At 42.8% G+C, this 24,590-nt stretch overlaps 1 protein-coding gene across 1 annotated transcript; it reads right to left on the reverse strand.

Annotated features, from left to right (window-relative positions):
* Positions 1-3,711: 3,711 nt before the first annotated feature.
* Positions 3,712-5,901, reverse strand: LOC311583855 (uncharacterized protein). Its single transcript, XM_084757773.1, has 3 exons — positions 5,786-5,901; positions 5,516-5,576; positions 3,712-4,367 (listed from the first exon to the last, which is right to left on the reverse strand). The coding sequence occupies exons 1-3, from the start codon at positions 5,817-5,819 to the stop codon at positions 3,755-3,757; spliced, it is 708 nt and encodes a 235-aa protein (XP_084613899.1). The 5' UTR covers positions 5,820-5,901; the 3' UTR covers positions 3,712-3,754.
* Positions 5,902-24,590: the final 18,689 nt, after the last annotated feature.

Genomic DNA, 24,590 nt, shown 5'->3' on the forward strand with positions numbered 1-24,590 from the left:
ACAGAGAAACCCTGTCTTGAAAAACCAAAGAAAGAAAGAAAGAAAGAAAGAAAGAAAGAAAGAAAGAAAGGAAGGAAGGAACAAAGTCCGGAGCAGCTGGAGAAGGTTCACATGGCGCAGATTCAAAAATGAGAAGGAGATCATAGCCAAGAAGCAAAGCCAAGTTGAAGGTAAGGATGGGAGCCGCTGCTTGGTCCTTTTGTGTGTCGTCTTGTCGCTGTGCTCCAGGAGTGCAGTGTGTAACTAGTAATATTTGAAATGTAAAGGTCTATCAAAGATTGTGAATTTCAATTATGGATGTTCATAACCAGAGCTAACAGTATTGGGTGCTCAGACTGTGAGTCTGCATATGTACATATGCATTTATGTATATATTTTTGTAATTTTCCAATTATAAAATTTTAAAAATGGTAAAGCTGTAGGTTAGTGGTAAAGTGTTTGTCTAGAAGGGACAAAAATGTAGTTTCCATCTCTAGCACTGGAGATCATCAGTATATATTCCTGTGATTTTTCGTATTTACTTAATTTCATGATATCAATATCATTAATATCAGCAGCTATTACTTTATTAGTATACAAAATATTCTCTGATATGTAGTATTGCAGAGCATGAAAACACCACAGGGTTCTCCTCTTTTCCTAGAAGTGTGAATGTTTGTACTTTTGCTTCTCTGAGTAGCCATCCCATAGCAACACTCCACGTGTCTGATACACTTATGGAATTCATGCTCGTACCAGGGGAGCGTGAGAATTCAACACAATTATGCAAAAGAAACATATATTGACCAACACATTAATTAAGGTGCTGTCTGTATTTTTTCAATGAAAAAGAAAAAAGCTGGACATAGCATAGTGGTACCTAAATGAAAATTAAAAATTGAGTTGACAGAGGCAGACAGATTTCTGAGTTTGAACACAGATGATTATGGTTTTCAAGTTTAAAAGCTCTCTAATGTTCTGGCTCAGGGGTGGAGGTCTGTGTGTTGTAGTTCAGCTCCCATGTATGTTCAGTGGTCCTGATCAATCACTAGTGCCTTGATTACTATCAATTCTTCTGTGTTTCATTGACTTGGGGTGTGACCTGTGTTGGATCTCAGTAGACCCCATAACACAAAGGCCTTACCTCATTCTTTCCATTCACAGAACTTCTCTCCAGTACAACTTCCTTCATGATGATGAGCACTATAGAAATGTACAGCGGCATCACCATGTAAATACTTTCATTAGGTTGTTCTTCCTTATGAATTCTTTCATGATGGAATGTACAAAAGCTTCATCATATTCATTGCACCCATCATGTTTTTCTCCTGTATGAATTCTTTCATGGTTTTTTTTTTTGTTGTTGTTGTATTTTTTTTCGAGACAGGGTTTCTCTGTGTTAGCTTGGGCTGTCCTGGACTCACTTTGTAGACAAGGCTGGCCTCGAACTCACATCAATCAACCCGCCTCTGCCTCCCGAGTGCTGGGATTAAAGGCGTCCGTCACCACGCCTGGCCTCCTTCATGTTTTTTGAGATGCCTGCAACATGCAAAGGCTTTACCACATTGGTTACATGCATAGGGTTTCTCTCCTGTATGTGTTCTTTTATGTACTCAGAGACTACTATGACATGCAAAGGGTTTACGCATTGATAGGGCGTTTCTCCAGTATGTATTCTTTTATGCCTTTGAAAATGACAGTGATATGCACACTTTCTACCACATTGGATATTTTCATTGGGTTTCTCTCTGGTATGAGTTATTTTATGTATTTGGAGACTATTTTTTTTTTTACTACACAGAACCTGAATTTGAAACTAAGTTAAACATATAAATGGACATTAAAGCTAATGGCAAAGCATTTTGGGAGCTTAAGGCAAGATCTCATCTAAATGAGTTGAGAAAAGTGCTGAAAAGATGTAATTTTAAATATAGATTATGCAGAAATATGAAATGCATCAATAACTTAAAGTAGTTTTGAAAGCCTACAATACTGGGGAAAAGAGGCTTATGATCTTATTGCCTGCATTAAGACAGGCGGAAGCCATGCAGAATTAATGATGAACTCACTATTTACAGAAGGATGGCAAAAAACATTCACACCATGTGATCATGCTGATTGCCAGACTGAAAGCTCTTGGCTAGAAGCAACAGAGAAAATGTACCAACATGTTACTTTAAAAAATAAAGGATCATTTTAATAAAGTAATTCTGCCAGAGGAAATAAAGCCCTGAGTGTAAATATGTGAGCTCTACAACACCAAATCCAAACCAATCCATTCATAGTACTAAATATACAAGGTCAGCATGGTCGTTTTAACACATTATTCTTTATAATAGTTCAAACACAATCCTTACCATGCACAACTTCAAATATAACAAATATTTTTATTTTGAGACACAGGGTATTTGTTTATGAATTATAAGACCTATATACAATGAAAGACATACCTACACAATCAAGAATCTTAATATGCTTCTTAAATGCAATGACATTCTTCAGACTTTTTTGAATTGACCACATCAGTTTTCAAAATGTATTTGGAAACTGTTATGATGTCCAAAGTCTTTACGATATTGGATATGTTCACAGAATTTCCCTCCAGTGTGTGTTCTCTCAAGCCTTTGAAGATCACTGTGACATAAAAACGCTTTAGCACATTGCTTACATACATAGGGTTTCTCTCCAGTATGTGTTCTTTCATGACACTGAAGATCAAGGTGCTGTACAAAGGCTTTACCATATTGTTTACATTCATAGGCTTTTCTTCCGGTGTGTGTTCTTTCATGATTTTGAAGATAACTGTACTGTGCAAAGGCTTTATAGCACATTGCTTACATTCATAAGGTTTCTCTTTAGGGTGTGTTCTTATGTAACTTCATTGATAACGGTGCTGTGCAAAGGGTTTACCACATTGCTTATATTAATACGGTTTCTCTCCACTGTGTGCTCTTTTATGTATTTGGAGGTTATGATGATGTGCAATGGCTTTACCACATTGCTTACATTCATAGGGTTTCTCTCCACTGTGTGTTCTTTTATGTATTTGGAGGTCATGATGATGTGCAAAGGCTTTACCACATTGCTTACATTCATAGGGTTTCTCTCCACTGTGTGTTCTTTTATGTATTTGGAGATTACTGTAATGTGCAAAGGCGTTACCACATTGCTTACATTCATAAGTTTTCTCTCCAGTATGTGTTCTTTCATGATTTTTAAGATGACTGTTTTGCACAAAGGCTTTACTACATTGCTTACATTCATAGGGTTTCTCTCCAGTATGTGTTCTTTCATGAGTTTGAAGATGACTATGCTGTGCAAAGGCTTTACCACACTGCTTACATTCATAGAGTTTCTCTCCAGTATGTGTTCTTTCATGATTTTGAAGATAACTGTACTGTACAAAGGCTTTACCACACTGCTTACATTCATAGGGTTTCTCCCCACTGTGTGTTCTTTTATGTGTTTGGAGATTACTGTGATGTGCAAAGGCTTTACCACATTGCTTACATTCATAGGGTTTCTCTCCAGTGTGTGTTCTTTCATGAGTTTGAAGACTACTGTGATGTGCAAATACTTTTCCACATTGCTTACATTCATAGGGTTTCTCTCCAGTATGTGTTCTTTCGTGACTTTGAAGATGACTGGTCTGTGCAAAGGCTTTACCACACTGTTTACATTCATAGGGTTTCTCTCCAGTATGTGTTCTTTCATGACTTTGAAGATGACTGCGCTGTACAAAGGTTTTACCACATTGCTTACATTCATAGGGTTTCTATCCACTGTGTGTTCTTTTATGTGTTTGGAGATTACTGTGCTGTAGAAAGGCTTTACCACATTGCTTACATTCATAGGGTTTCTCTCCAGTATGTGTTCTTTCATGAATTTGAAGATGACTGCGCTGTGCAAAGGCTTTACCACACTGCTTACATTCATAGGGTTTCTCCCCACTGTGTGTTCTTTTATGTGTTTGGAGATTACTGTGATATGCAAAGGCTTTACCACACTGCTTACATTCATAGGGTTTCTCTCCAGTATGTGTTCTTTCATGAATTTTAAGATGACTACGCTGTGCAAAGGCTTTACCACATTGCTTACATTCATAGGGTTTCTCTCCACTGTGTGTTCTTTTATGTGTTTGGAGAGTACTGTGCTGTAGAAAGGCTTTACCACATTGCTTACATTCATAGGGTTTCTCTCCAGTGTGTGTTCTTTTATGCTTTTGGAGACTATTTTGACGTGTAAAGGATTTACCACACTGGGTACATTCATAGAGTTTCTCTCCAGCATCAACTCTTTCAAGTCTTTCACGATGACGGTGATATGCAAAGGCTTTATCACATATAGGATATTCGAAAGGTTTTTCTCTTGTTTGATTTCTCTCCTTCCTGCAAAGATAATTGGCACATGTGAAAATTTAACACTTTCAGTACACTTATGAATCATTTTATGTTTTTGAATTAATTTTACAATGTTTTCTAATGATAAAAAAGAATCACATCTTATCACTTTGTTTCCATTTATGGTGCTCCCCTTCTTTGGGATTCGTTTTGAGACTTTGAAGATATCTGTGATGTTCAGAGCATTTATTACATGGTTTACATTTGTAGCATCCTTTTTCTATAGGTTTTCATGTACTTGAAGAAAACAAGAAGAACTCAGAGCTTTCCCACATTGATTCCATTCATAAAATTCCCTAAGGTGTGAGTCATACATTTACAAGGTGAACCAGAACAAAAAGAATCTCCACATTCCTAGTACTCATAGGGATTTTCTGCATCGTGAGTCTCTGGATGGTTCCAATGAAGTTGGAAAACCAGTGAACTGAAAACTTGTATCACATTCAGAAAGTCTACTCAAAAGTGGGGACTACTACATAGCTTCTGTTTGTTCTGGGACACAGAAGTACGGTGCTTCTTTTGATACCGCTTTGCTCACATGGCCTGTATCCATTGTGACATAAGATATAGCTATTAAAAGAAGAATAACAAGTGAAAGAGCTCCATAATGCAGTCACACACTTAGATGCTTGTTCCTCATAGACAGGCGGTGTAAGGATTAAGGTTTCTCCACAACCACCTTCCTGACTCTGACAAACTGTCCCCTCACTAAACTGCTTTACTATGGACTATGTGCTTATTAGAAAGTTTTGAACATATACTTATCACTTATCCCATAGGTGTACTTTCTGTGCACATTGAGATACATGCTACACGTATAACACGCTATGACACTAAGGGAGCCAGGTGTGGTGGCACACACCTTTAATCTCACCACTTGGGAGGAAGAGACAGGCAGAGTGCTGTGAGTTCCAGGCTAGCTTGGTCTACAAAGTGAGTCTAGAATAGTCAAGATTACACAAAGGAACCCTGTCTTGAAACACCAAAAAAAAAAAAAAAAAGACCTTCATGGACATGGTTTTGTGAGAATATATTTGTTCCCAATACACATAAAGGAGTGTTTTCCTTTAAAATATGCAGGACATGTTACATTTTCTTGGGATGCATATTCATATCAGCTTACACATGAGAATTACCTTTCATATCTTCTTGATCTTTGACACTGTTCTTCAATAGTGTGGTCTCTCCAATTGTATCCTAAAACATAGTACCAGAAAATATATGATATATCTTTGGAAATTAGGTCAAACTTATGATACTCCCTTCAATGAATCTGACAGCCATGCCTGACTTAATCACCTCATCCCTCCTCATTTTAATTCAAATTACAAAACAGCATCAATAGCAAAGAAACAGTTGCCCTGGATTTTAAAAATTGAAAACAAAAACTTTTGTCACAGTCTTACCTATAGTGGTGAGATTCCAATAGGTCTCCAGCATCACATCTTTGTAGACATTCTTCTGGGAAGGATCCAGCAAAGCCCACTCTTCCCGAGTGAAGTTCACATGCACATCATCCAAGTTCACTGCACCCTAAAATATCCAATACATGTGTACAACAGGAAGCATGATAGTGACAACACTGGATGTGTATAATTCTCTGACATAGAATTCATATAATTCTGGGCTTCTTCCACTTATTTCCTGACACAGAAGTTCTAATGTACTCAGCAGGTCACGTTAGGTGACTTATGTCACCTAGGAAAGTGAGTAAGATTCTCCTCTATCATTTCTGAACTCTTTGAATAGGATATAGCCTTTCAAGAGAAATGAAAATTAACAGTTAAGGAAACAGAGAGAGAGAAAAGAGAGAGAGAGAGAAAGAGAGAAAGGTAAGAAACATCAAAAGTACTGAGCCCTCATCACAGAAACCGTATGAACTGTTCCTAAAGACTAAAAACAAAACAAAACAAAAGAAAAAAGGACAAGCTGGTTGTACTGGCTCATCCCTTTAATAAGGGTACTCAGGAGGCAGAGGCAGGTGCAGCTCATTGAGTTGGATGACAGACTGGTCTATGCCATGAGTTCAGGGACACACAGAGGTAGTTATTAAGACCTGACTCCTACAAAAATCAAGGAATGAAACAGAAAGACCCCAGAGGACTTTACTGAAGTTCCTACAAAGAATTACACACTCACTCTAGTTCTGTATTCATCTTAAAGATTCCTGAAGTGCCCAGCTTAAACTGTAGCACTGATAGGATCGTACTAACAGCAAATGCATGTTACACATGAACAGATTTTTGGGAACCAGGCAAAGAAACTAATTCTCAGTACTCTCATTTTGTTTTCAGACTCTACACATAAGGTTGAGGGGCCTAGAGCATCTCCATGCTGCCCCCATTCTGTTGGAAACCCCCTACTGTAAATTCCTCCTAGTTTCAAGAATAAATGTTTCTTGGCCCAAACACTTAAGATAAAAATTGCTGCATTGTGAATACAGCCTTCAAGAGAAAGCTCACCTCCCTTCCCATGTGTTCCCTCCCTACTATAGCTTCTGCCTACATCCTGACCAAGCCTGGTACTCAAGGCCAACTTCTCCATCTTGTTGGCAGGGCCAATCAGGTTCATGTTCCCAGGTCCAGTAGCCACTCCTATCCTCATTGATGGAAACTTCCTGGCTCAACCCCTGAATCAAAATATGATTGGACAATGTTCTGGTTCCCCTTCCTCCACATTTTCCCCCCTTCCTTTAAACATATTGTACAGTCTGTGTTCAAGGATGCAGTTCAGATCCCAATGTGGCCGCATCCCTGTGCTCAGGAAATAAAGGTTTCATTTTCAGTTGTTCTACCTATAGTGAGTTTTCTTTGCTTCCACCTCAAACACAACAAGATAAAATATTAGCAATATAAATGTTGGTTTCCTTTTTGTTTCCCTTTTTTGTTCCGAGACAGGTATTTCCTGTGTAGCCTTCACTGTTCTGTTCTTCCTTCTTTAGACCAGGCTGGCCTCAAACACACAGCAATCCACCTGCCTCTGCATCCTTGAGAGTGGGATTAAAGGTGTGCTCCACCACACCTGGTTGCAAGGGTTCGTATTAAATGAGTAACAGGGCAGGAGAGATGTCTCAGCAGTTCAGAGATCTTGATGATCTTGCAAATAATCAGATTCAATGGCCAGTACATACATGGCTGCTCACAACTCCCCATTATTCCAAGTTCACGAGTTCTGAGGCCATCTACCGACTACTGTGAAGTCCCGGCACATGGGGTGCACTGTAAACATGTTTTTGTTTTGATCCCAAGCGTGGAATGTGAAACTGTCTTGTGTGAGGGTGTTTGGTGTTTGTCTATTAGAAAAAGAACTGCCTCATGTGGGGAAATGTTCTTTGCCATTTGAAGAACATCCTGCATGGACTATGGGAGAGTAAATATAGTCCAAATATGAAAGATCAATCCCTTTTGCATCACTTTATATTGCCTGGCTGCTCAGAGTTGCTCCTGCTTTGAGATGCTCTTAGACAGATACAGTCCTTAGAACCCTTCCAGGTTTCCGCTGTTGCCATTGCACTCACGTTTGCTGAATGTTGGGTTTGCTGATGAAGGGATCAGCTGTAATCCTGATAGCTAAGAGTGGAACCTCCCTCCAAGGAGCTGAGTGTAAGAAGGTGACCTCCATAGTCCCTATCAGCCCTTTTCTCTCCTAATGTGAGGTGCTGGGTTGAAAGGGTGAGAGAGGCATTAATGAGCCCCAAATAAAGTAGGATTTTAAAAAATTATTTGTTTATTATTATGAATACAGTGTTCTGCCTGCATGTACACTTGAAGGACAGAAGAGGGCATTACCTCACATAACAGATTATTTTGAGCCACCATGTGGTTGCTGGAAATTGAACACGGGAAGTTTGGAAGAGCAGGTGGTGCTCTTAACCGCTGAGCCATCCCTCCAGCCCTAAAGCAGGTTTTAAAAAGATCAAAGCCTGCATTGCATCATCATGCTCATAGGCAAAGACTCATATTCATCAAAAAATTTCAAGACAAACACAACATGTAGGAAGAATGCCACACACCTGCAATCTAACAACTCAGAAGGCTCAAGGTGTATTAATGTCATGAACACATGCCATCCTGAGAAAGAGAATATATAGTCTCTGCCAAATTTCAATATCCAACATGTGGATGAAGGTCAGCACAACAGCATATGCTTGACAATTACAAGAACCTATATTCCAGGCACATCAGCCACTAATATAACATGAAAAGAAACCAAAAGCCAGCAAAGTTGGCCTACATCTAATCCCAGCACTCTGGAGAGAGTCAGGTGGACCTCTAAACTGGAGGCCTGCCTGGTCTACGTATATAGAAACTTTGACTTCAAAAACAACAACAACAAAACTAACATTAGAACAACTTTGGCTAGCAAATTAGCTTAGCACTGAACAGCAATTGTATCTACTGTATTTTATGTCATTTAGGAACAGTCTACAATGGTGAGGGCTTGAGAAGGAAACTGATGAGTTTCAACCACAACACACTAGACAGGAAGACAGGAAGTGGGTTGAGTCCACAGACACTCAAGTCACATCCCCAATAAGGAACCTAGAGAGGGTCCGACTACAAAAACTTCCATAAGCTCCTCCCATAACCCACAAATCACAAACAAGTGTGCAAAGACATCATGCTTTCTGGGAGTGTTTGTGATTTTATTCCATCTGACTCTTGTCACCTTGGGCTCATGGTCATCCCATGATGAAAATGCATTTAGTCAACTTCAATGATCCTAGTAGTCTGCAACAGCCTGGACACTGTTCAAATGTCCAAAGTCTCTTCTGACTCTCAAGACAATCTCTTGATGGCCACATCTTGTCAATTCAGAAAACAAGCTACAACTTTCTAATCTTCACTGGCATAGAATAGCCCTTCCGACTCCAAAGAGAGGAATGTGTGCTGAGTGAGGAAAGATAAGACCAAGGCGAGAAACCATGATAGAAGTCAAAGAACAAATCCTCTAGCTCTGTCTCTGATACATGCATCTTCAGTCTAAAAGGGTTTAGATGTCCCTATCCCTGAAACTTGTCATACATCTCTCTGATTGGTTACTTCCACTCCCTACATGCCTCTTTCCATGGCTGAGTTAACTCAACATCTTGTGGTCTCCAAATACAACCCAGGCTTCTTTATCCTTATACTTTCAGGCAATGAACTCTCACAGTCTCCTCACTGGGGCTATGACTCTGGAAATAGACAGCGGGAATAGTGCTGAACTGAAACCACAGAGGAAGAAGCCTCTTCCTTCCTGGAACAGTATAGCATGGGTGGGTGGTCCTGTCAATTGGGCTTCTATCTTGGAATGGCTCATACCTTGCTTTGCCCACCTAAAGCAGATTTTGTAGGAAGTTCCTACCTGGGACTAGAAATAACTTGGCCTACCTTTCCCTCAATTCAAGACTTAAAAGGATTAAGTGTCACCCTTAGGGCATCTTCTTAAGCTTCCAATCCAGAGCAAGGGCCTGCCCTGGAATGGTGACAACCTCCTTGAAAGTTCCTGCCTCGGTCTCAGCATTGGACTGCATCTGATACTACCTACTGCTCTTCTTTCCCTACAAACCACAGACATGTGTTTATTTCTACACTATTTCTTACTTTTTACATTGTGGTGCTTAATGAGCCACTAGTAAAAATCATCCAAAGAGTCAATAGTCCATTTCAGAGTTCTGTTACCTACAACAAAAATCAATCAATTTTCAAGCAACGAGTAGCATGACCCGATATTTATGTTTTTAAACAATACACAGGAAAGTTTAATCATACATTTCCCCAGGCTACTGCCAATGTGTTTTCAAGATGCTCATAGCATCATCATTCCTTTAGCTAAATATGATTGAAAGAAAAAGTTGACCTACTTCCAGTCTCAGACCAACAGCTATGCTATGCAAGCCTAGGCTAACTGCCAAGGGGGCCTCTGTCATAAAATATCTGTAAAACTCGATGATCCAAGCTCCCTTCTGGGGCTCTCAAAGCATATTCTAACAAATGTTTCTACAAGTAACAGTACCTAGCCAGGTACTGTTGTGTCAAGGTCCTAACTTTCTCTCCTACAGTTTCTGCTTGGGTGCTCACAGTCAGAGCAAAAAACTCTATTTTCTTAAGACTTTAGCAAGATGCCGTTTCAATATTCTCTGTGGGAAAAAGTTTTCCATGTATGAAATTTCTAAGGGCCGAGAAATAAAGAGAAAAAACACTTTTAGGAGAAATAACAGATTTCTAAACAGTTTTAAACTTGGACCACACATAATATTTAGGGACAGTAGTGATCAGCCAGAGATCTTTGGAACTTGGTCAATCAAAGACTCATGCTGGAGAGATGGCTCAGAGCTTAAGAGCACAGTCTGTGCTTTCAAAGGTCCTGAGTTCAATTCCCAGCAACCACATGGCTGCTCACAACCATCTACAATGACATCTTGTGCCCTCTTGTGGCAGGCAGGCGCACGTGTGAAGAGAATATGTATAAATAAATAAATAAATAAATAAATATTTGCCGGGCGGGGTGGTGTATGCCTTTAATCCCAGCACTTGGTAGGCAGAGGCAGGCAGATTGTAGTGAGTTCGAGGCCAGCCTGGTCTACAAGGCGAGTCCAGGACAGCCAAGGCTACACAGAGAAACACTGTCTCAAAAATTAAAAATAATTAAAAAAATCAAAGCCTCCACAGTTGTTCTAGATGTCTGGAGATCATGTTGGATTGTCAGAGGCCTCTGGAATTTTGCCAAGAAAAACCTTTATGACCTGTCCTCCTGTCTGTGACACCCAGCTACATATACAGTTGCCCCTGGCCACAAGCTGGCCAGGACCAATCAAAGGTCAGTTGGAACTGCTTTGTCGCTGGGTGTGGTGGCGCACGCCTTTAATCCCAGCACTCGGGAAGCAGAGGCAGGCAGATCGCTGAGAGTTCGAGGCCAGCCTGGTCTACAAAGTGAGTCCAGGATGGCCAAGGCTACACAGAGAAACCCTGTCTCAAAAACGCAAAAAAAAAAAAAAAAAAAAAAAAAAAGGAACTGTTTTGTCTAGTTAGTAAAAGGATCTGGAGTCAGAGCCTACCACCTTGTTCCCCTGACAACCCCTGACTGAGCTGATTGTGGTAAATAATTGATCTCTGAGAACATGATGGCTCACTATGAAGACATTGTGCATGGGACTAGGTGGGATGCCTCCAGACCTTCCCGACTCTATGGTACCTGAGACCCAGTCACTACTCAAGGTTGCTCCTGGAGATGCATCTTCCTCTCCCCCTGTCCATGCTTCCAGTCATCACCACAGACCATCCCCATCTGCCCTTCTCCTTCTACCTCATCTCTTTGCCTGAGCCACTAACTATGGGCACACACACCCTGCTCAACCACAAGCCATGATGGACAGAAGACCAGGTAGTCTGCCCAACAACATCCCAATATCTGTTACCACACACCCAATTCTCACACACTGTACAGAATGCCAGGGAAAGCTTCCTCCCCACTTACCATGTCTCCTGTAGAGAAAACAGACCATACCCAACTGCCTCCTCTCTGTGTCCAAGCCACTATCTGGGCAGACACATTCCTGATGGATCACATTCCATGATTGACCAAAGCCCAGATAGGCTGTCAACAGATCTACAACCTTATCTTCTCAGCCCAGACCTTGATTTTCACAATTGACCCAAGCACTGGACTGGACACCAGAGGCACCTTCCTCTCCCCTATCCCATCCACACCTGCTGTGGATCCCTAAAGGCATCTCTCCCTGAACTCCTTTTTCCCAGCCTCTAAGGACAGCAAGCATCCTCCATGAACACAGCAGCCAAGCAGGACAGTAAAAAGGCCAAAACTCAGCCAAGACACTCTCAGAATATCCAGGGAGGAAACACAAACCTGGAAATAATACTCCCACCTCTACAAGACAAACCCAGAAATCAATACCTACACCAATAATCACATCAAACCCACATACCTAGATACCAGCATAGGAGCATAATCAAAAACAGCCAGGAATTAAGTCACCAACAAGGACAAGCTATCCTATCACAGCAGGTCCTGAATATCCCAACATAGCTGAAGGCACAAGAAAAAAGCTTCACAGAGGTCCTCAAAGGAAATGAATACATTCCTTGAAGATATCCAGGAAAACACAATCAACCCCTTAAATAAAGCCAAGATACACTAAACAACATTTGAATGAAGACATAAAACTCTTCAAAATCTAAAAATGGAAATAGAAACAATAAAGAAAGCTGAAAATGGAGGAATCCTGGGAATGAAAGTCTTAGGACTACAACGAGGAACTACAGTGGCAGGATTCCCTCACAGATTGTATATGGAGGGGAGAATCTCACACTGATGATACAATAGAAGAAATGGATCCATCATTAAAAAATAAAAAAGGATAAAACCTAGGTTTCCTGGCAAAAACATCCAGGGACTCTAGGATCTTATGAGAAGACCAAAACTGTGACTAATTGCAATAGACGAAGGAGTAGAATACCACCTCAGAGGTCCAGAAAATATTTTAATAAATCCATAAAAAGAAAAATTTCCTGACTTAAAGAAGATGTCTCTCAAGGTACAAGAAGCATGCAAAAGCCAGGTGTGGTGGTGCACGCCTTTAATCCCAGCACTCGCGAGGCAGAGGCAGGTGGATCGCTGTGAATTCTAGGCCAACCTGGTCTACCAAGTGAATCCAGGACTGTCAAGGCTACACAGAGAAACCCTGTCTCAAAAAACAAACAAAAAAAGCATGCAAAATAACAAATAGATTGGTGCAGAGAAGAAAGTCCCCTTGCCACATAATAATAAAAACACTAGACATGAGAAAGAATATGAAAAGCTGCAACAGAAAGTAAAACACAACAACCAAGTGACACATACAGGCTGAGTTATTAGAATTGCACCTGTCTCTCAATGCAGACTCTAAAAGCAGAAGGGCTTGGACACATGTGCTGCAGGCTTTGAGAAACTACAGATGACAACCCGGATTACTATACAAGAAAATTTCAATCACCATAAAGGGATAAAAATAAGACATTATGAGGTAAAGTCAAATTTTAACAACATTTATCTACAAATATTGCCTTACACAAGGTGCTAGAAGAAAAATCCGACTCGAGGTTAACTACACCCATGAAGACACAGGACATAAATAACCTCACATGAGCAAAACCAAAAGAACAGAAGGTGTACACACATGCCATACACTTGGGGAATGCACATATACACACACACACCACAACCACCACCAACAACAACAAAACACCAGGGATTAATAATCACTGTTCATTGATATCTGTCAGTACAACGACCTCAACTTACCAATAAAAAGACTCTGGCTTCCAGAATGGATGCTAAAACAGAATCCGTCCTTCTACTGCCTACAACAAATACAGTTCAACAGCAAGGACAGACATCGCCTCAAGGCATAGGGCGGCAAAAAGAGACTCTGAGCAAATGAAGCAAATCAAGCTTCTATGGCCACTTTAATATCTAAAAAATACACTTCAAACAAAAAGTCATTGAGATGGGGAGGACACTGCATCAAAGAAAAGTCTACGACGATATCTTTTAAATTCTTAACATCTATGTCCCAACACCAGAGCACCCAACATTGTAAAAGAAAGTGCAGCTTTCCGGGCGTAGTGGTGCCCACCTTTAATCCCAGCACTTGGGAGGCAGAGGCAGGTAGATCACTGTGAGTTTGAGGCCAGCCTGGTCTACAGAGTGAGTCTCGGACAACCAAGAGAGACCCTGTCTCAAAGAAAAAAAAAAGGAAAAAAAAGAAAGAAAGTGCAGCTTAAATCACCATAGACCTTCATGTACTAATAGTAGAAGACTTCAGTATCTCTCTCTTACCAAAAAACGGGTCCTTTAGGAAAAATAAACAGTGAACTACCCCAGGTAACCAAAGTTAAAAGCCAAAACAACCAAACTGATATTTACAGACCATTCCATCCAAACAGAAAATAATATACCCCCTTCCCAGCAACTCATGCAACATTTTCCAAAACTGATGATACCCAAACACAGCACAAGTCTCAACAACTACAAAGAAGTTGTAGTGACCCTGTAAAGCATCAGATCACCAAGGATAAATGGGGCACACCATCACCAACAGACACAAGAGAAAGCTTAGACACTCATGGAAACTGAACAACTCTCCACAGAATGAAAAAAGGGTGAAGATAGCAGTGTGCAGGGTGTGGTGGTGCATGCCTGCATTTCCAGCATTCTGGGAGGCAGAGGCTCTGTGAGCTCCAGGCCAGCCTGGTCTACAAAGTGAGTCCAGGACAGCCAGGGCTAAACAGAGAAACTCTGTCTCAGTAAAAGAAAATAAACAAAAAGAAAAAAGAAGAAATACAGTGTTAGTAAACAGGCAGCAATGGAGCCACCCCTAGAGGCACTGATGACCATGGGAAAACGGAAAATACAAAGCCGCCCAGGAAGCATGTCTTCTGAAACATGCCAGCACCAGCAGGCAGGATTCAGGTCTATTAAGCCGCGTGGGCACCTTGTGTGCATGCGTGTGCACTTTCTGCACTAGACGAGGTAGACCCAAGCCATCTCCTAACCATCTCCAAAGACTGTCTTGGTATTCCCTTCCCATTAAAAAAAAAAAAAACAAAAACAAAAAAACCAAAAACAAAACAAAACAAAAAACCTCTAGTATGGATCTGCCACGTGGCGTGATCTCTTTTTCAGCGTAGAGCCCGGCTGCACACATGCTAATATAAAGACTATAGAAACCAATGACAATAGCTACTATGCTAACTAATGGAACACCATGATCAGTCCCCATTCAGAGGCCACAGTCTGGTCCAAAGAGTGACTAGGACCACCCCAGGGAGGACCCGCTGCACCAGCTCCTGGGGCTCAATTCTCTGCTTCTCTTGGTTGTGGGCAGTGACCCTGTGCTCACCATGTCTCGGCTTCGAACCTAGCGGGAGCTCCCCTCACAGCACACAGCAGTTGCCCTCAGCACATCACACCGAAGCATTAAAGCCCGTTCAGCTAGAGTGGAACCTGCAGCATGGGACCAGAAATAACTCCCCTCCTTTTCCTGCTGACAATTCTGCCTCAAGGCTCTGATTGGCTAGTGTGTCTTGAGTGACATGAGCAGAAGGGAAACAGCACAGTGGGCCTGGCCCAGGCTTCCAGCCCAGGGCCAGTCCTTTTCCGGATCTGCAGAGCTTTTCATTTCCATAGCGCTTGTGCCTGTCCTCCTATACTCAACCCCTTTGTCTTCTCACCCTGCCCCAGGGAGGACCAGCCACTCCAGCTCCTGCTGCTCAGCTGCCTGCTCCTCCCTAGGTGTGCAGTGACCACGCCTTCAATGCCTTGGGACTGTGGAGCTTGTCTCAGCTCCCTTCAAGGCCCTCAGCAGGCACTTGCCCTTCTTCCTCCTAGAAGCAAGGAAGATAACATGTATGGCCCATTGCTCAGCGGGCCATGGACTTATCCGTCAGCCCCAGAACTGCCCAGAAAATTAACACTTAAAGAGAGAGTTTAGGAAACAAGACTTTTATTTTGTGATTTCATGCAGGGTTCAGGTAGACTGTAGCTACTTTTTGCCTGGTACGCATTGGACAATACTGTGGAGTTGTGAGAAGCAAGAAACAGATTGTTTTGTTTTTGGGTTGTGTGTGTGTGTGTGTGTGTGTGTGTGTGTGTGTGTGTAAATGTATAGATATGTGTATAGGAAGGTATCTATATGTCCAGCACACACTAAAACAAAAACACAGCTGTATTAGAGAAGGTTCTCTGCATGAACAGAACGGATATAATGAATCTACATTTATAGAAAGTGGATTTAAGGGCTGGGCTGTGGTGGCACACGCCTTTAATCCCAGCACTTGCAAGGCAGAGGTAGACAGATCTATGTGAGTTCAAGGCGAGCCTGATCTACACAGTTCTGCAGGCTGTACACACTTGCTAGATTTGCTAAGAGGATGGAAAGAAGTAAAGTAACTAAGAGAGGGCTTGCTTGCCCGAGGGGATTAATGGTTGCTACAGGAGCATTGGGAGGGAAATAACCTCAGTGCATGTCTTCTTATCTGATCATATGACCTCATCTCATGCTCTCTGGGATGGAGGCATGGCCAATTTCCAAACTATGATTCTACAGTGAGACAGACCAGTGTGTGGATACCCAGAGAAGAATGTCATGTATAGGACACATAGTTTATGACACATGCCCTCAAGCTTGGAAAAGGGAGGGAAAGGCAAACCTGTGTGAACCGCGTTTGTGTGCACTGAAGTACAGTTGAAGGACTGAGGCTCTGCACATTCTGGGTAAGATTAGAACTCTGAAATCCCCAATCAGGAATCTAAGGACAGCTTCACCTTTGAGACCAGCTTACAATGTGAGACTCTGTCTCAAATAAGCAAACAGACAAAAATCCAGAAAGACAGTGCTTAAAGAAAATGATACTTTATTTCCTGAGCCAAATATGAGGAATCAAGGCTCAAATAGTGAACACTGTGGAATAGTGAGTTTCCTTGTGAGAGATGCTATGGGAACATTTTAAAACAGAAGAAGAGGAAGAAGAAGAAAAAGAAGAAGAAGAAGAAGAAGAAGAAGAAGAAGAAGGAATAGAAGGATGACAACAACATCATAGTCAATCCATTTCATAGTCCATTTCTGGCTCCAGGCTTCACACCATCATCTTATTTGCCTGGACTAAAGTGAAGGCAGAGGACAATGCTTCTTCCAGATAAAAACCTCAAGACAAACACTACATCTCTGAAGAGCAGTGGAGGCCCAAGTCAATGTGCCCTGAGTTGAACTGGCCTGGCCTCCACAGTCCAGCACTGGCTGTGTCTCTTGCCTCTGTCTTCATCCCTCAGCTGGCTTTCTCTCCTCACTGGTGACTCCTGCTTCTTCCTGCATTGGAGCTTCAGGCAGAAGCAGACCAGTGGCCAGCTCCCTCCAATCTTTATAATAGATTTATCTTTCATCTTTCAATGGCAAACAGAGTCCCAAAGAATATGCAGGCAACCAAGCACAGATCTGATGCTCAAGGACTCTCCTTCCTGGAGTGCACAGGTTGGGAATCAGGGCTCATCTGTCCCTGTAAGCCCTTACTGACTCCAGCCTTTCAGCCTTGTCCTGGGGTTAGGTGATGCTGATCTCAGGTTAATAAGAATGTAACCTCGGAGCTGTAGGGCTCAGCAGGTTAAGGTTGAAGTCTGGTCCTCTCTGGATATCTGATTGCGAGCTGGCTCTATGAAGAATGGACTCCCTTTCTCAGTGGGGGCCCTCACTCTACCTGATCTGGTGACCTCAGAATTTTGTAAGGGGCATCACATACGAAATACAGACCTGACCTTGCCTGATATCAAGCCCAGGGAATTCAAGGAAGTACCCTACCCTGTGCTGAGCTCTGAGCCTCCAACAAATGGTCTTTAATTGTATCTAGGCACCAACCCCATCTCCTTACACCCACGATAATTAAATACTGCCTTCCTTCCTGTGATTAAGGTCCGTGTTACTAAGAAACAGTATAGTGCATCACTGTATTCTGACACACAGAGCTCTAGGGAATCAGATACATTCACCCTCACTGCCTAGGGTTTATAACTTCCTAGTTCACAAGTAAAGTTGCCTTAGTCTCCTCACTTCATATGACTGTCTCAGACTCCTCATTCTGGGAAGGGCTTTTAGCTGTTTGCTGACGCGCAGCGTCACGGGTTCCATTGGGGCAAGGCCAAGGCGAACATCTGGGAAAGCACTGGAGGAGAGGCAGTCTTGTTCTGACAGCCAGTGGGTCACAGGCATTACAGGTGTCCTTTTGAATCCCCTATCATGCTGTGCAGAGTATGAACCAAAGAGCTGTGACATTTGTGGAGCACCCATGTCCCCAGTCCTTGTTAAGACCAGTGGTCACATTCTAAAGGAACTGGCTCAGTTTTCACATACCCCAGCTAGGTGTCTAAGTGACCTGAGTACTTTTTTTTCCCAAGGGAGAGTTTCTCTGTGTTGCCTTGGCTGTCCTGGACTTACTTTGTAGACGAGGCTGGCCTCACACTCACAGAGATCTGCCTGCCTCTGACTCCTGAGTGCTGGGATTAAAGGCGTGTGCCACCACAACCCCAACAGCTCTTATTTCCTATGCACTTTAAACCTGATGTTTTAAGCCAGGCATGGGGGAGCACACCTTCAATCTCAGCACTTGGGAGGTAGAGAAGTGAGGGTCTCTGTGAGTTCCAGGCTGGTCCGGTCTACAAAGCAAGTTCCAGGATACAGGAGAAACGATTCCTCAGCGGAAAATTTAAAGAAGAAGAAGAAGAAGAAGATGAAGAAGAAGAAGAAGAAGAAGAAGAAGAAGAAGAAGAAGAAGAAGAAGAAGAAGAAATATTTTGAGGGTCACTGATGGCATACAGATTTAAACCCAGCACTCAGGAGGCCGAGGCAATTGTAGGAGAGGTTTATGTGTTAGAAGCCAGCCTGGTCTTAGAAGTGAGTTGGAGAAAAGCTAGCAGAGAAAGCCTGTGCCAGGAGGGAGGGAAACAAACAAACAAACAAAAAAGCTGAAAAAAATCACTAACAACAACCCAGAAAACAAAACAAAACACCACCAAAGTCAATAATGTAGTCAGTTGCCCAAAATGAGTTGGGTCTTGAATCCACTGGGGCTCCAGCCAGCTCTTGAATTCCACCTCCAGCTGAGACACCATCACTTTCCCTGCTCACTCTCACTGTCCCACCCCTACCTCAGGACAATAGGCCTGTAGGGAGCCATGCTAAATTCTGTCCTGTTAGAAATCCCTTGCTTAGGCTGCATGCTGTGACCTTCCAGTTGCTGAGCTTTGCCAGAGGAGGCCTTGTGTTCTAAGTTATCCTAGGACTATTTACCTTTGGAAGAAGTAGGGAAGTCCCTACTGGGAACCACCCAAGGGTCAAGGAAGTTCTTAGAGTCAGGTAGGAAGTTCTTACATGGAGCTATTCAGGCCATTGTATTCTTGCCTGGGGACTAGGGAGAGTGGGATTAGAATAGATCCTATTGATATATATTCTTGTGTGCATTAAAGAGGGTCTTGATCAGAAATTTCCATATTTGACACATTATGTCTCGCATCTCTGCACCCCACTTTCAATCCCCACTCCCTCTTTTATGTGAACCCTGGTTCAATTTGTCCCATGGGCTGGGACAAGTCATATACCTACTTAGCACAAGGCTTGTTGTGTCTTTCTTTCTCTAGTCCCCTGTCTCTAGTCTCTGTCTAGGTGCAGGCTGGCACCTCAGTGGATTCAAATCCTACCCTCATCTTGGGTAAGTGACTATGCCTCAGTTTCCACTTTTCTACTGTGGAAATAATAAACAGTCCTTACCTCACTGTAAGCACCTATGAGAGCTCTAACATCCTGCCATCACAAGGGATATGCAGTGGGGATGCCACCAGAGGTGACTATGCCTGGGTTAGGATTGGTTTTTGTAACCTGGTCACACTTCCCTTTTAGTTTTCCTGAAAGCAGGGTCTCCAAGCCCAGCTGTCACCACAGGGCAAGCTCTGAGAGCTGTGCATGCTCATGTAAACTGAGCAGGTGGCTGGGGGCTCCATGCTTGGCACCCCTTCTGCACTGTGTCCCTAGAACCCAAAGGATCAGGAGGCATGGGTGGGCAGGCTTCCTAGAACTTGTCCCAGACCCCGGAAGAGACCCTTTCCTCCCATCCCAGTATGCTCATTCTAAGTTCTGGGAAAAAAGAGGGGTTCCGGGAGAGGGGAGGGGGAAATCTGTGCTATCTGTGTCCCATGTGTATGTGCAGACTGAGGCTCAGGCTGTTGGACCCCTTCAGGTGGTGTGTCATCTGGGCAAACTTTTTGAGCTTCCCCCAATACCTTCCACCTATAAAGGCAGCTCTCCACACACTTCAAGCCATCCTGCCTCCTCCTAGCAGTCTACACTGCCTATCTCTTGCTGGTCTTCAATCACTACCTCTACCACCTACTGACTGACTCTCCAGAGATATTCACAGAGCTTGGGTCCCTACAAACTGGGCAATGTTGTTCTGGACCCACCTCAGTGAAGCCACCTAGTGCAAGTGACCCCAGTTCTACCTGTTGTGCTCACTTGCTGTGCTGCAAGAAAATAGGGTGAAGTATGAACAGATACGTCATGGCATGTTCCGAGGACCACAGACTGTCTAGAAGTTCTCAGTGTGGGCTTTCTGGAATAAGGTTGATTCTGCGTCCCTCACACAGGGACCTAAGTCTTCCTCTCCTCCTTAAGCATCTAAGTGAGGATTCCTCTCCCAGGAAGTGTGTGCTGAGGAGCCATTATGTAAGGAAGAGTGGTCTCGGTTGTGAACCTGTGTGAGTCTAACAAGCCTTACACAGGATCACATATCAGATATCCGGTATATCAGGGATTTGCATTATGATTTCTAACAGTACCAAAATTAGTTATGAATTAGCAATGAAAATAAATTTATGGTTGTGGATCTCTAATTTGGAAAATAACAATTAATAAAGCAACAGTTTTCTTTAACCCCACAAGCTTCCAAAATAATTGGCACAGAGAAACTAAGGTTTATTTTACAAGCTTAAAGCTTTGGAGCTGGGCAGATTTCAACCCTCTCAGCTAGCTAGCTATCTCTCAGCTACACAAGTTACTTGCCAAAATCTCATCCTTTCTGGGCTGCATCTGCTCCATCAGGCCATGTGTTCTTAGTTCACCTTCTGTTCCTTCCCTCTCCTCCTCTCCCTGCCTCATGGCCTCCCAACCCAAACCCAGGAACTTAAATTCCTCCTCTCTCTCTTCTGCCAAGTCAGCAGCTTCAGCACTTTTTATTAACCAATCAACTTTAAATTTGTTACAGTAAGTTTTATACAACAAACTCATGTGTTTGTGAGACTGTGCTTATCTAGGCAGGAGCAAGATCTTGGGGGGCAGCAATTAGCACTAGAATACACGGCATCAGACAAAGTCCCAACAAAGACAAGCATTAAAGGGTCTCAGCATTAGGTAGGCTGAAAATCAGTGCTCTGGGCTCTTTCTTAAGGGCACTAATGTCACTCACAAGGGCTTGACCCTCCCTAAGCTACAAACCTCCCACAGACTACCTCCTCATGGATTTCAACATTGTAATATGTTTGGGTTTGAGAGTAGTCCAACATTCAGTTCACAACATAGATAGCTCATCTTGTAAGACCCCCAGCACGGTGGTCTTAACGTGGAGACCCCCACCAAGAACCAGCGAGACCAAGGTATCGGTTGCAACACACAAGAGGCTTTATTGTAGGGGGACGGGTACCCGGGCGTCTCAGTCTCTGGAGAGGCTGGCGCCCCGAGTGAAGGGGAGGAGACCCTTTTATAGGGTGGAAAGCAGGAAGCAGGGTTACAGAAGCGAGAGGCATAATTACAGGGTTTTGATTGGCTAATTTGATGCGGCTAGATTTAGCTCTGGTCAGGGCTTTTGGAATCAGGAAACGGTTGGGCTATTTTTACCAGTAGTTTACTCACAGATCATACATCCTGTTGCCCCAGGGCAGTTTCCCATACATCCTGTTGCCCCAGGGCAGTTTCCTAGAACCGTTTGTGCAGGCCTTGTGAAATGGTGGGTGACCACGAGTCTTGTGACATCTGCGAGCCTTGGGACATGGTGGTATTTTTCCAGTCTGACTGGGCCTTTCAGGTGACCTCCCTGAACTATTGTACAGCCTTACAAAATAGCATTACACAAGCCTTAAACTATTTGCCTAAACATTTAGAAATGGGGTCTTTCAATCTTTAGTGTAAAATCTTCTGTACTGGCTTTAAGTTCATTGTTTAAGGAAGACATCATAATATATTTTTCACCTTTTGTTAGTTATTTTTTCTTTGTTTGAAAACAATACTTCTGTGTGACCACACACCCTCTTGTGTTGGCCATTGGTTCAATAGTCAGCAGAAGGTGGACTACATAACCTCATTGTCTTATTGAAACACATGTGCCACCTGGATTTTCCTCATCATTTGTAATGGACACTTGATTGACCAGGCCTGCCGGGGTTGGATTATGTCTCCTGCATAGGGACAGAACACAAGACACAAAGAAGGAGAGCAAGTCTTTGATCAAGCTCTCACATTTTATTGTTCAGGTGGAAGGTTTTATAAGGCAGGGGGCAGGGAAGCATATTGCTATGGCAACCCAGCTGCAGGCTATCTCCAGATGCGAGGAATTCCAACAGGTCACAATGTTTTGCTGTTTTTTGCTCTCTTTATCAGACCTAACCTCTAAACTACAATAGGGTGGCTCCGTCTAAATCTTATCTTTAGTCTAACTGCTGAACCACCACAGGGTCAGCTGGTTTCTGGTAAATAACAGACTGTTGGAGAGATAGAAACCTAGGCTCTGACAAGATGGCTGAACATTGACCATATGGTTTACTTTCCCCAACACTTGATCACCTTTGCTATATGCAGCCTCTTCCCTTGATGGCCAAACAAGTTTTAAAGATGTTTAACATTACAGTGTTGAGCAAGGTTTTTTCTTTTCAGTATAGCCTTTCACAGTCGTTTTATTATGCTAGTGGAGATGTGGGTGTACAATGAGGGCATATAGCATGGGGTTAATTAAATTTCATTGTTATGTGTGGGTGAATCACAAATACTGAGTGTCTAAAAAAACTCCAGACATAATCATTGGCATAAAAAAACCCAAACATTTCTTTGTCCTAAACAGAATACTGCTTCATCCTGAGAGTCTTCAGGAACTCAGCATCACTGTGCTCTGAGAGCACATCCTCCAGCAGCTGATGGGTGGAAGTGCAGCCAAACATTAGGTGAAGCTTAGGGAATCCTCAGAGGAGGGGGAGGGAGGATTAAAGGAGCCAGAGAGGTCAAGGACATTGCAAGAAAAACTACAGAACCAGCTGTCCTAATCCCATAGGGACCCAAGAGGCTGAACCAGCGACCAAAGATCATGCATGGAATGGTACTAGCTCCCATGCACATGTGTACCATATGTGCTTCTTGGTCTTCATGTGGGACCCCTAACCACTGGAGCAGGGGCTGTCACTGACGCTATTGCCTGCCTTTGGACCCCTTTCCTCTAAGTGGGGTGCCTTGTCTACCCTCAGTAGGAAAAGATATGCCTACTCCTACAGTAATTTAGTATGACAGGACACATTAATATCCACGGGAGACTGTCCAGAGCCAACCCAAGGTCACTCAAGCCTAAAAGAATCTACTGGCTATGGAAAAATACTGATGGCCCATTCCAAAGCTACCTTCCTCCTTTCACCCCTTGCAGATGTTGTTCAGCAGGATAGCTCGGGATTTTCCAAGAGATAGTGTTCCGAGATAAACCACAGGATGTTCCCCTGATGGCATCGTCCGGAGGCATTCTCGGGCCCCACCCATGCTGCTCAGCCCCTGCCTCCACCCCATATAAGCTTTTGCTCTTGATTCAATAAGCAGATCCTGATAGGAACTCTACTTGGTCTCGCCTCCTTTCTTTCTCATCCCATCTTTCAGGTATGGCTCCCCTCACGACCCCGTAATTACTGGTCCTGCTGGACGGGACAGGAGACCTGTGCTTCTCAGAGGTCAAGAGGAAGGGAAGTGGGTAGAGGAGAGGATATATATAAAATTTACCACTTATTAGGAACTCTTCAACCTATACAATGACACAAGATACCAATGCATTCTTCTAATGATTCATTTTATCATCAATGTGGGAAACATTAGTACACTGGATTTTTATTTATTTATTTATTTATTTATTTATTTATTTATTTATTTATTTTATTGAGACAGGGTTTCTCTGTGTAGCCTTGGCTGTCCTGGACTCCCCTTGTAGTCCAGGCTGGCCTCAAACACACAGCGATCTGCCTGCCTCTGCCTCCCGAGTGCTGGGATTAAAGGCATGCGCCACCACACCCGGCTAGTACACTGGATTTAATCTATAAGTTTTTAGTCTGTTTTCAGTATTTGATGTGTTTGCTCACATCACTAGCTAGTTAAGAGTGGTTGTTTTGCAGTGCTTTTGAACCTTTAACTCTAAATTACTGAATTGAACTATGGCTATCCCTCACCAGGAGGATGGACAGAAGAAATGGGGTAGATTAACACAATAGAGCATTACCCAACTGTACAAAAAATGACATAAATGCAATGTGCAGAAAGCAGAGCATCTCCAGCCAGCTGACAGGCTACATTAAGGCAGGAACAACATCTTCATGCTCCACACAAGCTATCAACAGTTTTGTTTCTACAATCATAGCACAGTACACTTAACCTCTAAACACAGTGTTCACCATCCT

This window comes from Acomys minous (genome assembly GCF_964271855.1).
Source record: "Acomys minous genome assembly, chromosome: 14".
NCBI lineage: Eukaryota > Metazoa > Chordata > Mammalia > Rodentia > Muridae > Acomys > Acomys minous.